At 31.8% G+C, this 17,280-nt stretch overlaps 1 protein-coding gene across 3 annotated transcripts; it reads left to right on the top strand.

Moving 5' to 3' along the window:
- Positions 1-5,595: 5,595 nt before the first annotated feature.
- On the top strand, positions 5,596-9,831 carry LOC144999837 (bet1-like protein At4g14600). 3 transcript variants are annotated; one of them, XR_013661014.1, is made up of 7 exons: positions 5,596-5,787; positions 6,202-6,264; positions 6,377-6,500; positions 6,624-6,680; positions 8,185-8,314; positions 8,772-8,926; positions 9,590-9,831. XR_013661014.1 is itself a non-coding variant. In XM_078958999.1 (6 exons), the coding sequence occupies exons 2-5, from the start codon at positions 6,206-6,208 to the stop codon at positions 8,284-8,286; spliced, it is 342 nt and encodes a 113-aa protein (XP_078815125.1). In that variant the 5' UTR covers positions 5,597-5,787; positions 6,202-6,205; the 3' UTR covers positions 8,287-8,314; positions 9,590-9,831. The 3 variants fall into 3 exon arrangements, 2 of the variants coding, with proteins under 2 accessions (XP_078815125.1, XP_078815124.1); XM_078958999.1 differs by lacking the exon at positions 8,772-8,926 and having other exon boundaries at positions 5,597-5,787; XM_078958998.1 differs by lacking the exons at positions 8,185-8,314; positions 8,772-8,926; positions 9,590-9,831 and adding an exon at positions 6,843-7,189 and having other exon boundaries at positions 5,618-5,787.
- The last annotated feature ends 7,449 nt before the right edge of the window (positions 9,832-17,280 follow it).

Raw genomic sequence — 17,280 nt, forward strand, 5'->3', positions numbered from 1 at the left:
CTGACAAAATTGACTAATACAACTTGGCTCTGATACCAATTGTAAGTCCCTAATTTGCCCGTGTATCAATCAGATCCGTTTGATGGTGCGAAATCCCGATCAAACGGATGATGTCAGATCAAATAGAAGAGAAGGAGAAGAAGAATAATATGAATCTTTGTATGTATTGATATGAATGAAGATCCGGATACAAAAGATTCACACACACATACACTCCTTATTCTCTCTGGCCGTACAATCTCTTGGGTTTTTTCAATCATTCCTCACACCCTAATACTTATATTTATACTAAGGGAACATGGGTTGGAAACAAATGGGCTGTAAATCAGTTTACGGCCGTAAACTCAACCGTAAACATGACCGTAAACTCCATAAATAATACAGAAAAATATAATTCCCCAGAAAACCAAAGTATAAACCATATTTTTGACCCAACAGTAACATGTCAAATTATGGAAAACTAGTGAAGAATGAATATTGTGCCATCAAGTCGGGCCTTTCCCCTTAGTACCAAAAGTACCTGAAACCATAATTAAACAACTATAAGAAAAGGCTTAGTGAGTTTCCTAGTTGCATCACATACTAACAAGAAAAAATGCAAGTGCCATGAGCTAACCCTATAGTCTTTACACACAATGTCGAGGGCCAGATCCTAGTCTTCATATCTTTGTCATGGGCTACCCACATGGTCTGTCCTTCCAATGTCGACGACCAAATCCTGGTCTTACACTCAAGTGTCATGGGATAACCCCATGGTCTTCCATACTATTATCTCAAAAGTCAGCAATATTTTACGTAATAAGAAATGGTCCAACATTGGTGCCTTCAACCCATGAACATGGTGAGAAGACTCACCTCAATCTGCTGAAAAATACTAACTACTCGGCTACTGATCCGAAATATCCCACACTGAACATATACAAATTACCCTAATTAGGAAATGGTAAAAAGACATAACCATGGGCCTAGATTACATCTAAACTCCTAAGGGTAGAGCCCATTCTCCTCACCTATAATGGGACTAGCCAACCTTGACCCTTAACCCCCACTATTGGGCCCCAAGGCCCAAAGGTCCCAACTTGAGTCACTAAAGGCCCACAAACCAAAAATCTAAAGCCCATATACCTTGAATAGGCTAAATCCCAATAACTAGCTAAAACCCAAAAGTCCAAGGCCAACCAAGCTCCAAAATCCCACTAAAGGGTGTACGCTCGGTGTACGTTGTGTATGCTCGACTTACGAGTCCGCAAGCCAGTACGCGTTGCATACACGTTGATACGCCCAACGTACTACATTGTTTATCTCCTTAAGCCATTAAGTGATTATTTCTTATGGCCCCTCACTCCAACTTCCAAGTGTCGAATAAAATGGGATTTTAAGACATAAAGTTGGAAGCTTTATGCCTTAGCATCTCTTAATGGGGCCCAACATCTAACTTTACCCATCAAATCTCTCATTAAGGATCTTATTTCATGCATGGGCTCATTTCTATCATCAAGAAGACATTTTTATGCATCTAACACCTATAAGGGATAAAGATTTGCTCCTCAAACTCTTGGAGTTTTCCAAACTCACAAGAGAGCTCATGGGACCAAAAATTAGCTCATAATAAGCCCTAACTTTAATAACCAAAAGAAATCACCAAGGTAAGAGCTTTTTGTCTTCAAAAGCTTCTTAAGGTGATATAGACTCAGGATCTTGAAGCTCAACCTCGTCCAAATCTTGATCACCAAGTTCTTCTTCTTACAAGAACACTAAAAAGGCTAGTAAAGTTACTTCCAAGCTCAAAATCACTTATAATGGAAAACTAGGGTTTTAAGGACGAAAATAGCCGTGGATGCTGATAAAGGTGAGGGTCCAAAGCTCATAAGGATTCTTAAATAGGCGTCATGCCCTAAAATTAGGGTTTAAAGACTGGTTGTGTATGCCCAATGTACGTGGCCAAGATTCCCGCTCCAAGGTGTGCATGTACGCTAAGCGTACCAAAACGTACGCCCAACATAGAAAGGGACCTTTTCCAAAAAATAAATTTTGTTTCAAGGACTAAAAAGGAAAATACTTGGATCCAAGTGTTACATATGAAACACTTATCATTCCTCTCGACGAAATCTAAGTTGATTCTAAGGTCCATTTTGTGGAGGAACTTATTGAAATCATGGATCGAGAACTCAAGAGAGTAAAACAAAGTCGTATCCCTTTAGTAATGGTACGATGAAACTTGAGGCGAGGACCGGAGTTCTCATGGGAAAAGGAAGATCAGATGAAGAATCAAGTACTCTAAACTTTTTATTAAGGCTGCGATGGAGAGCAGTAAAAGTTAAAATTTCTGATGAAATTCTCTTAACAAGGGGAGAATGTGACAACTGTAGAAATTAGGTCATCATTAAATGAACAATGTTAATGTAATCTCTGTTGTAGTAGACCTAATATGAAATAAGTCATGGTTTTGTTGTAATAGACCTAACATGTATTACACATTATTATGGGGAATCAATAGAATCGTCAATAGTTCAAGAAAATTGGAAATTTTGGACATAAAAAACATCGAAAACGAAGTTCTTATGTAAATGATATGACTGTTTTAAGAACATGAACAACCGGGTTATATCTTACCACCTGATAGGTGTCAAAACCTAACTTCAAATGAAAAACGAGACGTCTTAGGAAATGTTTTTTTATTCCCAGTTAATTTCCCATGAGTCTCATTTAGTTTAGGAAATTATCATGTTCCTAACTTTTTACATTCGAAAATACTTCGAACTATTGAGGATAGGGTTGGACGACTAAGGTTTACCTTCTTCCTTAAGTAATCTTCATACAACATGTCGAATCCTTTTTGAGTTTTTATAGAAAAGTTATATATTTAGAATCAGGTTTTGATGTAGTATTTGATTCAAAAGCTAACTTTTCCACCTCACGTCGTCTCGACTCTTTTACGAAGTGAAAGTTCATAACTATAAACGGAAAGCGCCTGAAAAAAGCTTACAAACGCTTAGTAAGGATAGCTACACTATCTCTTCATGACAATAAATCGAACCATCTTTCTTATAAAAATGTATAGTATTTGATTTAGTTAACGAAAATGCCGCATCTTGAATATTCCCGAAGGCCCATCACCTATCTAGGATAAGCTTGAAAAGTTAGGATTGATTAGGACTGTCAGATCGGATTCGATACAGAACCTTGGATCATAATGGAACTTACAATAAATAAAGGGGAGAGGTTCCCTCATTTTCACACATTTCTCTCCATATGCCAAACTCTCTCTCACACACACACACACACTCTCTCTCTCTCTCTCTCTCGGTTACCATCGCCACTATGAGCCACCACTAGCAGCCCACCTCTGCCTCGCTGGAGATCCGAGAATGGTCAGAACATCCGGTTGACATTGTTGTTTCCATCGAGTAATCATCCGCACAACTTCGATTAGTCTCCATCTTCCGATCAGCAGCTCTGACGAAGCCAAGATCGTCGACTTTCGCCACCGCCTGCCATCATCGGAGTAGTTTTCGAACATATTTGTGTGGTTTTCCGATCAAAGCTCTGACTAGGTACTATTCACACCGATCAACAACACTATTCACTAGTCAAACTTGCTATTCATCGGAGTATGAAACAACCAACTTTCAAAAAATCATTTTCTCTTCAGTTTCTCTTACCAGGGGTACATGCAATAACTACTTATTTTTATAGGATTAAAACACTGGGTGATAATTTTCTTTTCTACTACATTGACGCCCTTATGAAGCATTGGGGAGAGGCATATCGGTCTGAAATAGCTTAGTTATAACACTCACAATGAATGGAATATGTATAGGAAGCTTGAAATACCTATAACATATAAAAGAATATAGGAAACTGGAAATGCCTATAAGGAATATCTTTTTTTCAAGAACTTACTTATAGAAGTCAGGATAATAAATATGCATTTATATATAGGATAGTAATGTATCTATATATCTAAATAATGCTTTTCGGTCTCGAAAAGTATACACCAACTTTAATATAGCTATACTTTAGGGAGAAAGTATGTTTTGATTCAACTATTATAAACCTATGAACTCACCAACTTTTAAGTTGACACTCTTCCAAAACGCATGTACTCTCAGGAAGTTAGGTTATTGGAAGACATACTAGAAGGATGATCATGAGATTGTAGTCGTCTTTTTATATATTAGTATTTCCTCGTTGCCTATATGTTAAGGCTTGTTTTGTACTTTCTTGTACCCTGGAATAGAGTATATTATAATCTACTTCTTTCAATGAATAAAAGTACTTATTCTACTATTGTATTGTTGTATGTTCAATGTATGCTTATTACTGTGATCCATGATGTCGTCTTACTACCCGGTGTTTTCGCCACCAACTAGGGGTGTGATAGTATATGACGGCGACGACGATAAAGCGTGAAGATGGTGGGGGGATTTCGATTGTTCTTGATGATGAGAATGAGCAAATATAGGGATACAAAGGTAATGTTGGTGATAGATGAAAAAACGATAGAGAGAACGGTGGTTCACTATAGTGATGTTGTTAGCATTTGTAGGTTTGATGATGAATAAGGAAAATGACGATGGTGTTGATTCATCAGAGTTGAAGGCAGCGAGCATGAGGATGGGGAAAAGATGGAAGAATAGATATGTGTGTGTATGTGTGAATCTAAAACTGTTTCAAGAAGGTATATGTGTGTATGAATATTAAATTGTTTCAGGAATGTAGATGTGTATGAATTAGATATCACTCCTTCTTCCTCCAGCCACTAACCTTCCATCTTTTTTAATAAAAAAAAAAAACTCGTTCTTGCCACCATCTTTGGATAAAAAACTGGAGCTGGAGGAGATGAGATCGGAGAACTGACGAGGTTCTACAATAGGAACAATGGTAGTTAGTGAGCTATTGTAGGGATTTATGTTTAGTGACTTAGGTTTTGATGAACAAGATGAAGATCAGACCTGAATTTTGATAAGGAAGATGATGAGGATCAAATCTAGGTTTATTCTTGAAATATAGGTTGAAGATTGAAGAGCACAAGAACCAAGAACACAAAATTGTTTCTCAAGTCCAAATCCAAGCATAACATTTAGTGTGTGTAAATGTGTGTTTAATTAGAATCTGTGTGTAAATGTGTGTTTAATTAGAATGTGTATGTATGTGTGAAATTATACGAGTTTTCTTGAGGAAGAAGATAGTATGAGATGTGTGTATGTATGTGTGTGTGTGAGAGAGACACTATTTTATTTTTTAATTATTAAAAAAAAATATAAGTATTAAATTAAAAAAATAAAAGAAAAATAAAAAATAAATATATTAAATGTATTACACTCATTTTAATTTTAGAAGAAGCTAATATATAACCAAACTAATTCAAAAAGACCATTTATTTAAATTTTAAAATTCAGGATCAACATCCAAAAATGTACATACCACAGTGATTTTTTTTACAGTTTTGTCAAACATAACAAAAAAAAAAAAAAAAAAAAATTATCTTTTTATGGCAACAGGATCAGGGAAAGAAAATAAACCATAAAAACCGAACATGTAACGCTTCTAATAACTGTCTTTAATCAACGCCTATTTTGAAAAACGACAGAGACCAATGCCGTAGTTTTGTCTTAATAAAATGATAATGAAGAAACAATCTTCGGCTCGAAGTCATAACTTATAAATAAATAATTTTGCTTTAAATATTAATTCATTTATCCAGAAGCGGTGGTCGGATTTCTGCATTTCATCTAACTTCTTCTCCAATCGCTCCAGTTAGTCCGCTTTGAACGAGTTCCACCGGTAAGTGCTCTCTGATCTTCTATTAAGCGTTTAATCGAATCACTTTTACCGATTTATTAAACCCTAAACATTTTTACGCAATTTTCTCCAATATTTCGTATGGATTTCTTAAGTGATGGCTTGATTATCATCCTCTATAATGTAAATTACCTATCGGATGCGTAGAACTTGTATTACTAAATACATCGATAGAAATTTGGCTTTTACAGCTTTTGAAGTTTGTGAGCTTGATTTGTTATAGTGTTTGTGCGTTTATCTTGTTCTTGTCCGATTGAGTACTTTCAGTTATAATTGGGAACCGACAATCATACGATAATGTCCTTTTTCAAGCTTCATCTTAATCTGGATCCTTGAAAATTTAATTTCCTTACATTACACACTGATTCCGTTCAGTTTCATTCTTTGTTCCTTCAGTTCAATGGCATCTAGTTCTCACAAAGGTAGCAATTACTATGGTGCTGCTTCATATAGATCAAGGTATTTCTGAATTGTGATTCTCTCGAGTTCTATATTTTCTCAACAAGTTAATAGAAAAAGTAAAGTTTATCCCTTTTTTTTTAAAATATTTGTTGTTCATAATTTTTGACAGAGAAGGGCTTAGCACTAGACCTGTTACTAATTCTGATGAAATCCAGCTTCGCATTGATCCAGTTCATGCTGACCTGGATGATCACATTGGTGGCCTCTACAAACAAGTTAGACAGTTAAAGAATGTAAGTAGCTTTTTTTCTTTAATAGTTTTCTTGTGTTCTTATGTTACAATATTTATATAAACTACATAATCATGGTTTATTCTTAAATAATTTGAAGTGATTCATGACTTTATGTTTTAACAGGTAGCCACAGAGATTGAGTTAGAAGCCAAGAATCAAAATGAGTTTATCAATCAACTGGTATGGAATTAATCTGATCCTTCTTGTAGTTTCTTATTTCTTCTTTTTTTTTTTTTTTTTCTTCCTATGGCTGAATTATGAGTTTATGACACATTTTACAATCTCAATCTTTAAAAGGCTTGCATTTTTAATATATATATTTTTTTTAATTCTAATTAACAGCAAATGACATTAATAAAAGCTCAAGCAGAGGTGAAGAACAACATGAGGAAATTAAACAAGAGTATCATTCAATCAGGAGCAAACCATGTTCTTCATGTTGTTCTCTTTGCACTATTTTGTGTTTTTTTGGTTTACATGTGGTCAAAATTTTCATGAAGATGAGGTTTCTTTTTACACCATGAGTTATGTTCGATGGAAAATTGAAAGCACCCTTTTAACAAATACACCATTTGTGACTTAGAAAAATATTCCTAGCTTATATTATTTGATTGTAAATGCAACATTAAAAAGATTTTGGAGGTGTTTGTTTTTATAGAGAAGAAAAATATTTATGGTCTGTTTTCACATTTTTTCATGTCTGTAGAAAAATATGTGGATAGAAGTGTGCACGAAGAATATTTGTTTGTCTGCAAGTTAATTTATATTTTATTACCTAAATGGAATAAAATAAAATATTTTTAGAACAAACATACACACTCCATATATTCTCTTTCGAACGAAACTTAAACCCTAAAAACTTATGGTTGGAAGCACTTTTCAATATAAAACTAAATAAAATCATCATTTGCTAGTATCATACACGAGTTACATTATCGTATTTGATATATATATATATATATATATATATATATATATATATATATATATATATATATATATATATATATATATATGGGTGAAGTGAATATACCTAACAACCTTATATAAGCTTAGATACCTAACCTTATCAAACTACGTCATTTTGCATTAAATTTTCATTGCAATCATCCAAGGTTCTTAAACATCATCCCTAAACTTGATTTACTTCAAAAAAAAAATTGAAAATTCATGATTATATTTCTCCTACATCATTTCGTTTGTAGCGGTAGAATATGAAGCCCATAAGGTGGTATTCGATAGAAAGACGTGATGTAAAAGAAAGATATTGGTGAAAGTACAAAGATTTTGGAAATAATCAAGTTATGGGGTTGAAGTTTAAGAACCTTAGGCAATTACAATGTAAATATGATACAAACCGATGTAATATTATGGAGTTAGGTACCTAAGCTTATATAAGGTTGTTAGGTATATTCACTTTACCCTATATATATATATATATATATATATATATATATATATATATATATATATATATATGTTTCTATTAACTATTGTAATGATTAATTGGAATCTTTAATAACCTTTAAATCTGGAAAAGGAAAATCAATTTATAAACCCCATTAAATCACCAACAGACACCTTTATCAAAATCCATCGTATTGTCTCTTTTCCCACCTCTGGCGTTTGCCTCTTTGAAGTCCCCTTCAACTCCTCTGACCATGGCCTCCCTCTTAACTCTTAGAACACCGATTCTCTATTTGGATCTACGATTTCCTTGCAAGGTGAGAACTTTATTCATGAGAGGCAGTGTTATTACCACAACAGAATGCGAAGATGGAGTTAAATCAAGAATTGCATCTCGTAGTATAAAGGTAAGTTAAATCAAAATTTTCATCTCAACTTTTATTGATTTGGGTTTTCTTTTAATTTCTTTGATTTGATTTTTGATCCTACACATAAATCTAAAAAAAAAAAAAAAAATCGACTTTGAATATGTTGTTTGATGCATATATATATATATATATATATATATATATATATATATATATATATATATATATATATATATATATATTTCAATTTGTTGATTTGGTTTTTACACCAATGGGTTGAACAACATATTTTTGTGTTTTGATGTGGCTTTCATGTTCCTACCGAAGAGAAGCAAAACATTTTATATGTGTTTTTGTTTTTGGTTTTTGTATATGTGACACAGAAAAAAAATATAAACAAATTTATTTTTCATTTGTTAGTATCAAGATTAACCAAAACATTTTTACAAAATTATATTAAATTTTGCAATTGTCTAACTTTTTATGTACAAAGCAGTGGTCTTGATTGGATAATTACCACAAATTTTTATTTTTTATTTTGGGTGTATCTGAGAACGATTCTATTGGAATGGAAGATCAAATTCTAATTCTATCATAATGGAATCTTGATTTTATGGTATGAAATCTCAAGTTACTCGTTAGTATTTGAAGGTATACATTCTTTTATTGTAAATTTAGTCACATTCATGTAATTATTAATTACATATGTTGTATGTTTCATCAAATGGAGTATAAAGATCTGATCATTCGATTTTTTCTGCCAATTGTTTGCTAAAATGCTTGAATCAAATATTTCAGCCAATTTTTTTTTTGTAATCTTGAACTATCATATCTCTCTTATACTAGCTTGGAATGATTTGATTTTTTTTTCTGCATGTTCTCCTTTGAGTTAGCTACTAGTTAGGTTCTGAAGTCATTTTATTTGGATTAATATTGACTGAGTTACAATCCTTCGAACATTGGATGTTACAACTATATGTTTAGCACTTTTATTTTGTTCAGAAAAATTTTGTGATCTTTGAACTGTCATATTCCCACATTCTTGCTTGTAATAATATGATATTTTTCCAACGTATTGTCCTCTGTGTTAGCTACAATAGGCTTTAGAATCACTGTAATTAGATTGAGTCGATTATTTGGATCAAGTGACTTGGGGAATACTTGATCAAGTGACTCGAGTATTACATTCTGTTAGAATAAATTAAAAGTCTTTAATGTCGAATACATTCAATTAGAATTTATAGTTTTATTCTTTTAGAATATACTAAAAGTTTTAATATTTTAAAGCTGATTATGTTTTCTTTGTGGATATAGATTTCGAAGAGGTTCTCATTGATGTGAAAAAAGAAAAAAACATGGAGAAGGAGAGTATTCTGGCATAATGTATTCTGCCATAATGTATATAGTGTTTCTTAACAATAATATCTTTTCAGAATGGATTAATATTTTTGTTAGATTTTGATGTTTTTATTTTTATTTTTTTAACAATTCTTAGTTTGAATCTTTAAGAATAAATGTAACTCTTAAACCATTGTTAATAATTTTTTTTAGAATGAGTGTAGTAATTGTTTAGTCTTATTCTTTAAGAATTAATGTAATTAGTGATTCTTAAAAAATAAATTTCATATTCTTTAGAAAATGTTATTTTTGATAATATGTTGTATAATTCTTTAAGCATGTTAATTATAAAAAATATATATCGAATGAACCATATTCTGCTATAATAAATTCAAAAATATATTTACTAGTTTATGTTTGACTCTGTATCATTCTGACAAAATAAAATCGGTTAGTATTAAAAATTATAATAGTATTAAATTTGAATTAATTTAAAAAATTCAGATTTAAAAAAAAAAGTAAATTAATTATCCCTTAAAATTCGAAAATTTCCTTTTTTAATGTAGGTTAATTGATCAAAACACCCTTATACTGAAATTTGTATGATTATATGGTAGATGTTACACAATTATAATATCGTAGACCCTCGGATCATAACCATTGATTTTATCAATCCATTGGTCCATAATTATGCTTACAGACATATATTAAATGTAAGAAACAAAATAACCTAGTCATATATATATATATATATATATATATATATATATATATATATATATATATATATATATATATATATATATATATATGTCTATGCAGTTAATATCGATGATTTCCAGGTGGGATATCGATTATCGGTACTTTTCAACATATTGGTGTCAAATATCGGAACCGTAAAAATCGGTGATATTTACTGATATTTAACCGATATATATATATATATATATATATATATATATATATATATATATATATATATATATGCAGTTAATATCGACGATTTCCAGGTGATTTCCATGTCGGATATCGGTTATCGGTACCTTTCAACATATCGGTGTCAAATATCGGAACCGTAAAAATCGGTGATACTTACTGATATTTAACCGATATTTCCAGGGGGGATATCAATTAAGAAATTTTACTTACTTCTATTAGTGTTAACTTATCTGAACCTATTGTTATGTAAAGTACTTAATTGTTAGTTTTAAGTTATAGACTCATCGTTTTAAGTCTTAACTGATCCTATTGTTCTGTTAATTATTAAATATTGAAGTGTTAACTTGCTAATTTCTATAGGTTCGATCATCTTGTTATGTTAAGTACTTCATTTTTAGTTGGTGATGATGATGATGATTATGAAGATGATGATATTAGAGTTGATGTGAAAAATCTTTATACAATAATTGGAAGCTTTGGTTGATTTTTTTAGAGGAAGATTCCATGGCTTACGTATCATTATGCTTGAAGCATTGACACTTATGAGTTTTGACTTTTGATATTACTATCATATATGTCTTATGTTATATATATATATATATATATATATATATATATATATATATATATATATATATATATATATACGCACACACACACACACACACACACACACACATATATATATATATATATATATATATATATATATATATATATATATATATATTATGCATGATATAAAAGTACTGATATCCAACTGATATCTCACCGCGATAACCTATATCTCAAATATCGGCCCTTGACCGATATTTGATTTTGGACTGCTATAACTACCAAGATATATATATATATATATATATATATATATATATATATATATATATATATATATATATATATATATATATATATATACATACATACATAAGGCTAGTTTATAATGCGGATGACATCTATTGTGTGGTCGTAAAGACAATTCTAGACCAATAGAATAATAAAATGAACATTCGTGATTTAAGAGTATAGGATATTACAATGTGATAACATGTACTATATAATCACTTAAATTTCAGTATAAGGGTATTTTTATCAATTAAACTGTGTTTGAAAAAAGAATTTTCATATATTAAGGGATAATTAATTCTCTTAATTTTAAAAATCTTGATTTTTAAATTAATCCATTTTTAATTCTAATGTGGTTTGTTATAATAATCGATTTTATTCTTTCAGAAATAACAAAATGCTGGTCGTACACCTGTAAAGATATTTCCGATTGTATCCTTACAGAATATGGCTTCATTTATGATATATATATTTTTTTATAATTAACCTGATTAAAGAATTTTATAACATATATTATCAACAATGACATTTTATAAATAATATTGATTTTATATGAAACGGAATTTATTCTTTAAGAATCATTAATTACATTAATTCTTAAAGAATATGACTATAAGACTATAAATAATAATTACATCCATTCTAAAAAAAAATATAAGACTAATAATGGTTAAGAATAAGTTTATTCTTAAATACAAAAACTAAGAATGGTTAAAAAAGAAGAAAAAAAACTTTAAAATTTAACAGAAACATGAATCCATTCTGAAAAATATTATTGTTAAGAATCATTTTATACATTCTTATAGAGTAATTTCTGTTAGAATAGACTCTCGTTCTCTATGTTTTTTTCTTCATCGCATCAATCGTAGTCTCTTCAAAACCTAAAATGTAAAAAAGAAATAAAGACACTAAAATCTAACAAAAACATTAATTCACTATTCGTGTTTTTTTCCACATCAAAATGCAAGCATCAAGAAAATATTATTATGATTGAGATCACACAATTAGAATATATAACTTTACTATAAGTTAAATAATTGGTGGATTAAATTAAATGAAAATTTAAAACTACACAACGAGATTCGAAAAACACGATTAAACCTAATTTTAATGAGTTAACCCACTAACTACAAATCAAATAATAAACTGAAGATATCAAATGAAGACCATAATGAAAAAAGCATTAATGACTATATATTAATTTGCATATATACAAATGTTATTACGATTTACATCGATCATTCATACAACTTTCAAAAAGTATTAATGTTATTCTTAAAAAACAAAAACCAAATACTAATAAAATTCAAAGAGATACAAATACATTTATCTCAATTGAACAACAAAATAAATTACAAAGAGATGATATATAAATTAACCTGCCACGATTTTCTTTCCACCTCAATTGTGTGACAACCCGTAAAATTTTATTTTATAAGCTCAGTCAGTCAACTCAACTGAGTGTCAAAATCATTAGTACAAAGTTCTAGCCTTGTTACACGTCATTCTAAGGAGTTTTGAGCCTAATACACTTAAGGAATAAGTGTTAGAAAGTACATGCTAGAACCACAATGTAGCAAAACGAACCCTAACCTCATCTAAGTGAGTTCACGGCCACAAGACCATGAGTTTATGGCCGTAAACTCATGGGGCCATAAACTCAAGAGCATATGTAAGGCAAATGGTCATTTAGAGTCATTTCTCTCATTCCCTAACCAATTCTCCTTGGTTCTCTCTCAACTATCATCACAACAATCACCTTAGATCTTCAAAACTAGTGAGTATTCTATCCCTTGATTATTTAATACATCTTATTAACTAGCTTCTTACATTGATTTCATCCATGAAAATCATGTTTGTTTAGATACTCAAGAAACACCAAGAACACACACTAGTGTTCTTGGCCAATATCAACCATTTCAAGCCTCTAGATCATAAGTGCACTATACTACATATTCAATTAGGATTCATGTTTAGACACTTAAAAACATTAAGAATCAAAGGTTGGAAGAGAGTTCACGGCCAAGGATGATCTTGGGCCGTGAACTCCTTTTTATGGTGCCAGGATGCCCCAAATTCCTTCCTTAAGCCAAGAGACTAACCTAGCACTTTACCTTGATGTGTTTAGGACTCAAAACAATCAAAATACCATCACCCATAGGTGATTACGGCCACAAACACAAGCCAAAATGGTCCAAGGGCCGAAAACTCAAGTTAGGGTTGTTTTGATGCCACAAACACTTCCTAAGGCTTAGAATTGAATTTAGGATGCTTCATTATGACCTTTAGGACCCTAAACAACCCTCATAAATATAAGTGGCCATGAGTTTAAGGTTGTAAACTCATTAGGGCCTTGAACACCTCAAAAACTCTAAAGAAAGTGGTCTTCCTCATCCTAGGGTAGAGCTAAGGTCCCTAAATCATCGCCTAGCCTTCAAACTTGCACTTACACACGAGTAACCATGAGTTTACGGCCGTAAACTCCCTTGGGCCGTAAAACCAAGGTAGGAAACTCATGTGAGTGTCATTTTACCTTCCTTTGTTGAATCACATGTAATTCTAACACTTGGTCATGGTCTTTCCTAGTCCCGGAAGGTGTTTCCTTTCATATAGTTGTTATAAACACTATATTCATGCCGATATGTGTCATTATATATCATTTAGGACTTATTGTGTCTCAGGACTTCATTCGTGGAACTTCTCATCCGTACGCGCATACCCGTTTGAATCACCCACATCAGGTGAGTTCATACACCATAATGAATCTTTTAACTATTTTAACTGTTTTAACGGGGGAATACAAGTTGAACAAAATGATAATTCTGTAAATGTTTGTTGTTAAACATCTTTCAAAATGTTACTTATGTTATTTATAAGTTGTCAAAACATTTCAAAACTCTTTTAAAGTTATGTTACTTTATAGTTATACAAAACTCTGTTTTTAAAGTATAAGCATAACTTAGTGGATAAATGAGTCTTTTCAGTAACAGTCCAGGTAGAACATTAGTAAACTATTATAGGTATAGTTTAGGAGAATACTATTCATTACTTCTAGTACAATAAAGTACACAAAGAAACAGTACCATAACAGAACAAATAATGAAGAGAATTAAACAATACCATAATAGAACAAACAGTGAAGAGAATCAAACAATACCAGAACAGAACATAACAAACAGGTTAAGTTGCTATAGCATGAGAACACACAAACAGGATCTAATTATATCAATGAATCACCAAGGCATTAGTGATAGTTATATTGGGTATACATGATCATATAACTTTATTGTGAATTACCCGGCTTGCAAGAAATTGTCGGGGTCGCGTTTGGTTCCCTAAATCTCTTTACATTGAGAGCGTTTAGTAGGGATTCTAGCTTTCACATTATGACCATAATAAAAAAAATATGTTTTTAGGTTATTAGTACATCCACATGTCATTATAAACGACATCTGCGTACTTACTTTTCCCATTACTTTCATAAAGTGTCAGTACGACTTGAAAGTAGATCTATTTTCTAGTTAAGATAGTTATAAACTAGGGAGAATATACTTTTACATTTGACAAAGGAACAGTCGGGTTTAACACAGATCAGAAGATGCCTTGGTAGAAGGCTACGATTAAAGGTTGGGATCATAATCCTAGCTTTATGATTCCTTAATGTATACACTATAGGATACATATATACTAGTAGATTTCGACAGTTAATAGGATGTGTGCTCTTCACTTCATTTCCTGTTCCTATTGGATGTGGGCTTGGAATGAGGTCACTCAATCTATTATCTACCCGAATCTATATTTATCTATGCTTAGTATCCATTAAGTCAACATAAGGGTACCAGTTATGGATCAGGTTATAGGACACAGAGTCAACGCACAGCTTTGCTAGTACATGTCACACCCCCAAAACCAAGAACAACGGAAACGTTCTGGGGCGGAGGACGTCATGTACAGTATCACAACAATGAAAAGTAGTAAACAAACAACAACATCATCCATTCCATTAATAATATAATTTTAATACAAGTGTTCTGTCAATTATAATAGACACTAAAGTATAAACAAAATGAAAGATGAGTCTTGAACGAGCTCTCCATCTTCTCTAAACCTTGCATCAGTACCTGTCTACTGTTGACCTGAGGATACAAGTTATTTTGAAAGAGAGTATCAGCTTTAAAGCTGGTGAGATCATAAGTATTAATGTGTCTTAATTTGTATGTAAGTATTTGTTTGACATGTAATGAAAGACTGGAAAATGTTTTGAAAGAAAGTTCGTGTAAGTATGTGAATGTTTGTAAAACAACTGTAAACGTTTGAAAAACCCTAGAAATCCCTATGATTTCCTACTATTATAAAAGGGAGTCTTCTACCAAGAACTAACAATTTTGTCTGTTCGTTTCTTGTAAAAGTGTGTAATTTTCCCAAGTGTAACTATCATTAACAAAATATAGTTTTTACAATAATGTTTAAGTGAAATGATCACTAACTATATGTAAAGGGTAAATTAATATTGTACTGTAGTGTTGTATTATAGGAACTACTACTGTACTATAGGGTGGATAGCCTTCCTAAGTCTTTTAAACATTTCTTGTATAACTATACATAGATAGGCATGCAATTGGTAATATAAAAGCATAAAATAAGTTTTATTATCTAAGAAAAGATCGACTTGATGTCAATCTAAAAAATGGTTTGAAAGCATGGGTTTGATAAAAACAGTTTAAGTATAAGGAAACATTTGTTTGAAACACAATTGTAAATGAGTTTGAATGAAACATACAGAGTAAAATGTACAATTTAATAAGGATTTTTAAACACATAAAACGTTTATGAAAAACATTTGAAGGAAACTGTTTGGTAAAACGGCTAATGAGTAGCCAATCATTTGAATGTTGTTTATTAATCACATGTGATTGATATAATAACTAGCATAATTCTACTTGTATCCCCCCACCCCATAAAGCATTTAAAAACATTTAAAACATTAATTAAGGAGTATGAACTCACCTGTTGTGAGTGGTACTGATGAACTGAAGAGGTAGGACTGTTAGGTGTCAAGTGAAGACTTTAGACACACACAATGGTCCTAATTACATATGAAGACATATGTATATAAATAATTAGTGATTATAACACTAATTAAACATATATAAACATCCTAATGCGAGGAAAACACTTTGGTCGAGTGCTAGGAGGCTAATGGGTTGCAACAAAGGAGTGCCAGACCTCTTACGGGAGTTTATGGTCCAAATACCATGTGTGTTGGAGTTTACGGCCTAGGGGAGTAAACGCTTGGCCGTAAACTCTCCATTGGGGCACTAAATGAAGCTTAAAGTTATTACAACTTAAGTGATGAAGTGCTTCAAGGCTTACTAGAGTGTTAGGGCTTCTTTTTAACTCCTTTGAGGAGTTCACGGCCCTTATGAGTTTACTGTCGTAAACTCATGGCCATTTAAGTTTATGAGGGTCCTAAAGGTCATAAGGAAGCATTCTAAATTCAATCCTAAGCCTTAGGAAGTTTTTGTGGCATCAAAACACCCCTAACTTGAGTTTACGGCACATGGTCCATTTGGTCATGTGTTTGCGGCCGTGAACACCTATGGGTGTTGGTATTTTGATTGTTTTGGGTCCTAGACACATCAAGGTAATGTGTTATGCTAGTCTCTTGGCTCAATGAAGGCATTTAGGGCATTTTGGCAACTTAAAATGGAGTTCACGGCCCAGGAACATCCTTGGCCACTTTTAGCCCTTGAATCTTAATGTTTTTGATGTCTAAACATGCCATGGGTAGTCTCTAGGTTCAGTTCCAAAGTTTGGAGGGACATTGGGCATACTTTGGCCCTAAGTTTAGTGTTCACGATCCAAGAAGATCTTGGGCCGTG

Source organism: Lactuca saligna, chromosome 6 (genome assembly GCF_052625555.1).
Source record: "Lactuca saligna cultivar CGN05327 chromosome 6, ASM5262555v1, whole genome shotgun sequence".
Lineage (NCBI taxonomy): Eukaryota > Viridiplantae > Streptophyta > Magnoliopsida > Asterales > Asteraceae > Lactuca > Lactuca saligna.

Bases quoted from the DNA above. Each gene is read 5' to 3' on its own strand.
- LOC144999837 (XM_078958998.1), top strand. From the start codon at position 6,206: ATGGCATCTAGTTCTCACAAAGGTAGCAATTACTATGGTGCTGCTTCA. The intron at 6,501-6,623 runs GTAAGTAGCTTT...ATGTTTTAACAG, and splicing joins AAGTTAGACAGTTAAAGAAT to GTAGCCACAGAGATTGAGTT. The intron at 6,681-6,842 runs GTATGGAATTAA...TCTAATTAACAG, and splicing joins ATGAGTTTATCAATCAACTG to CAAATGACATTAATAAAAGC.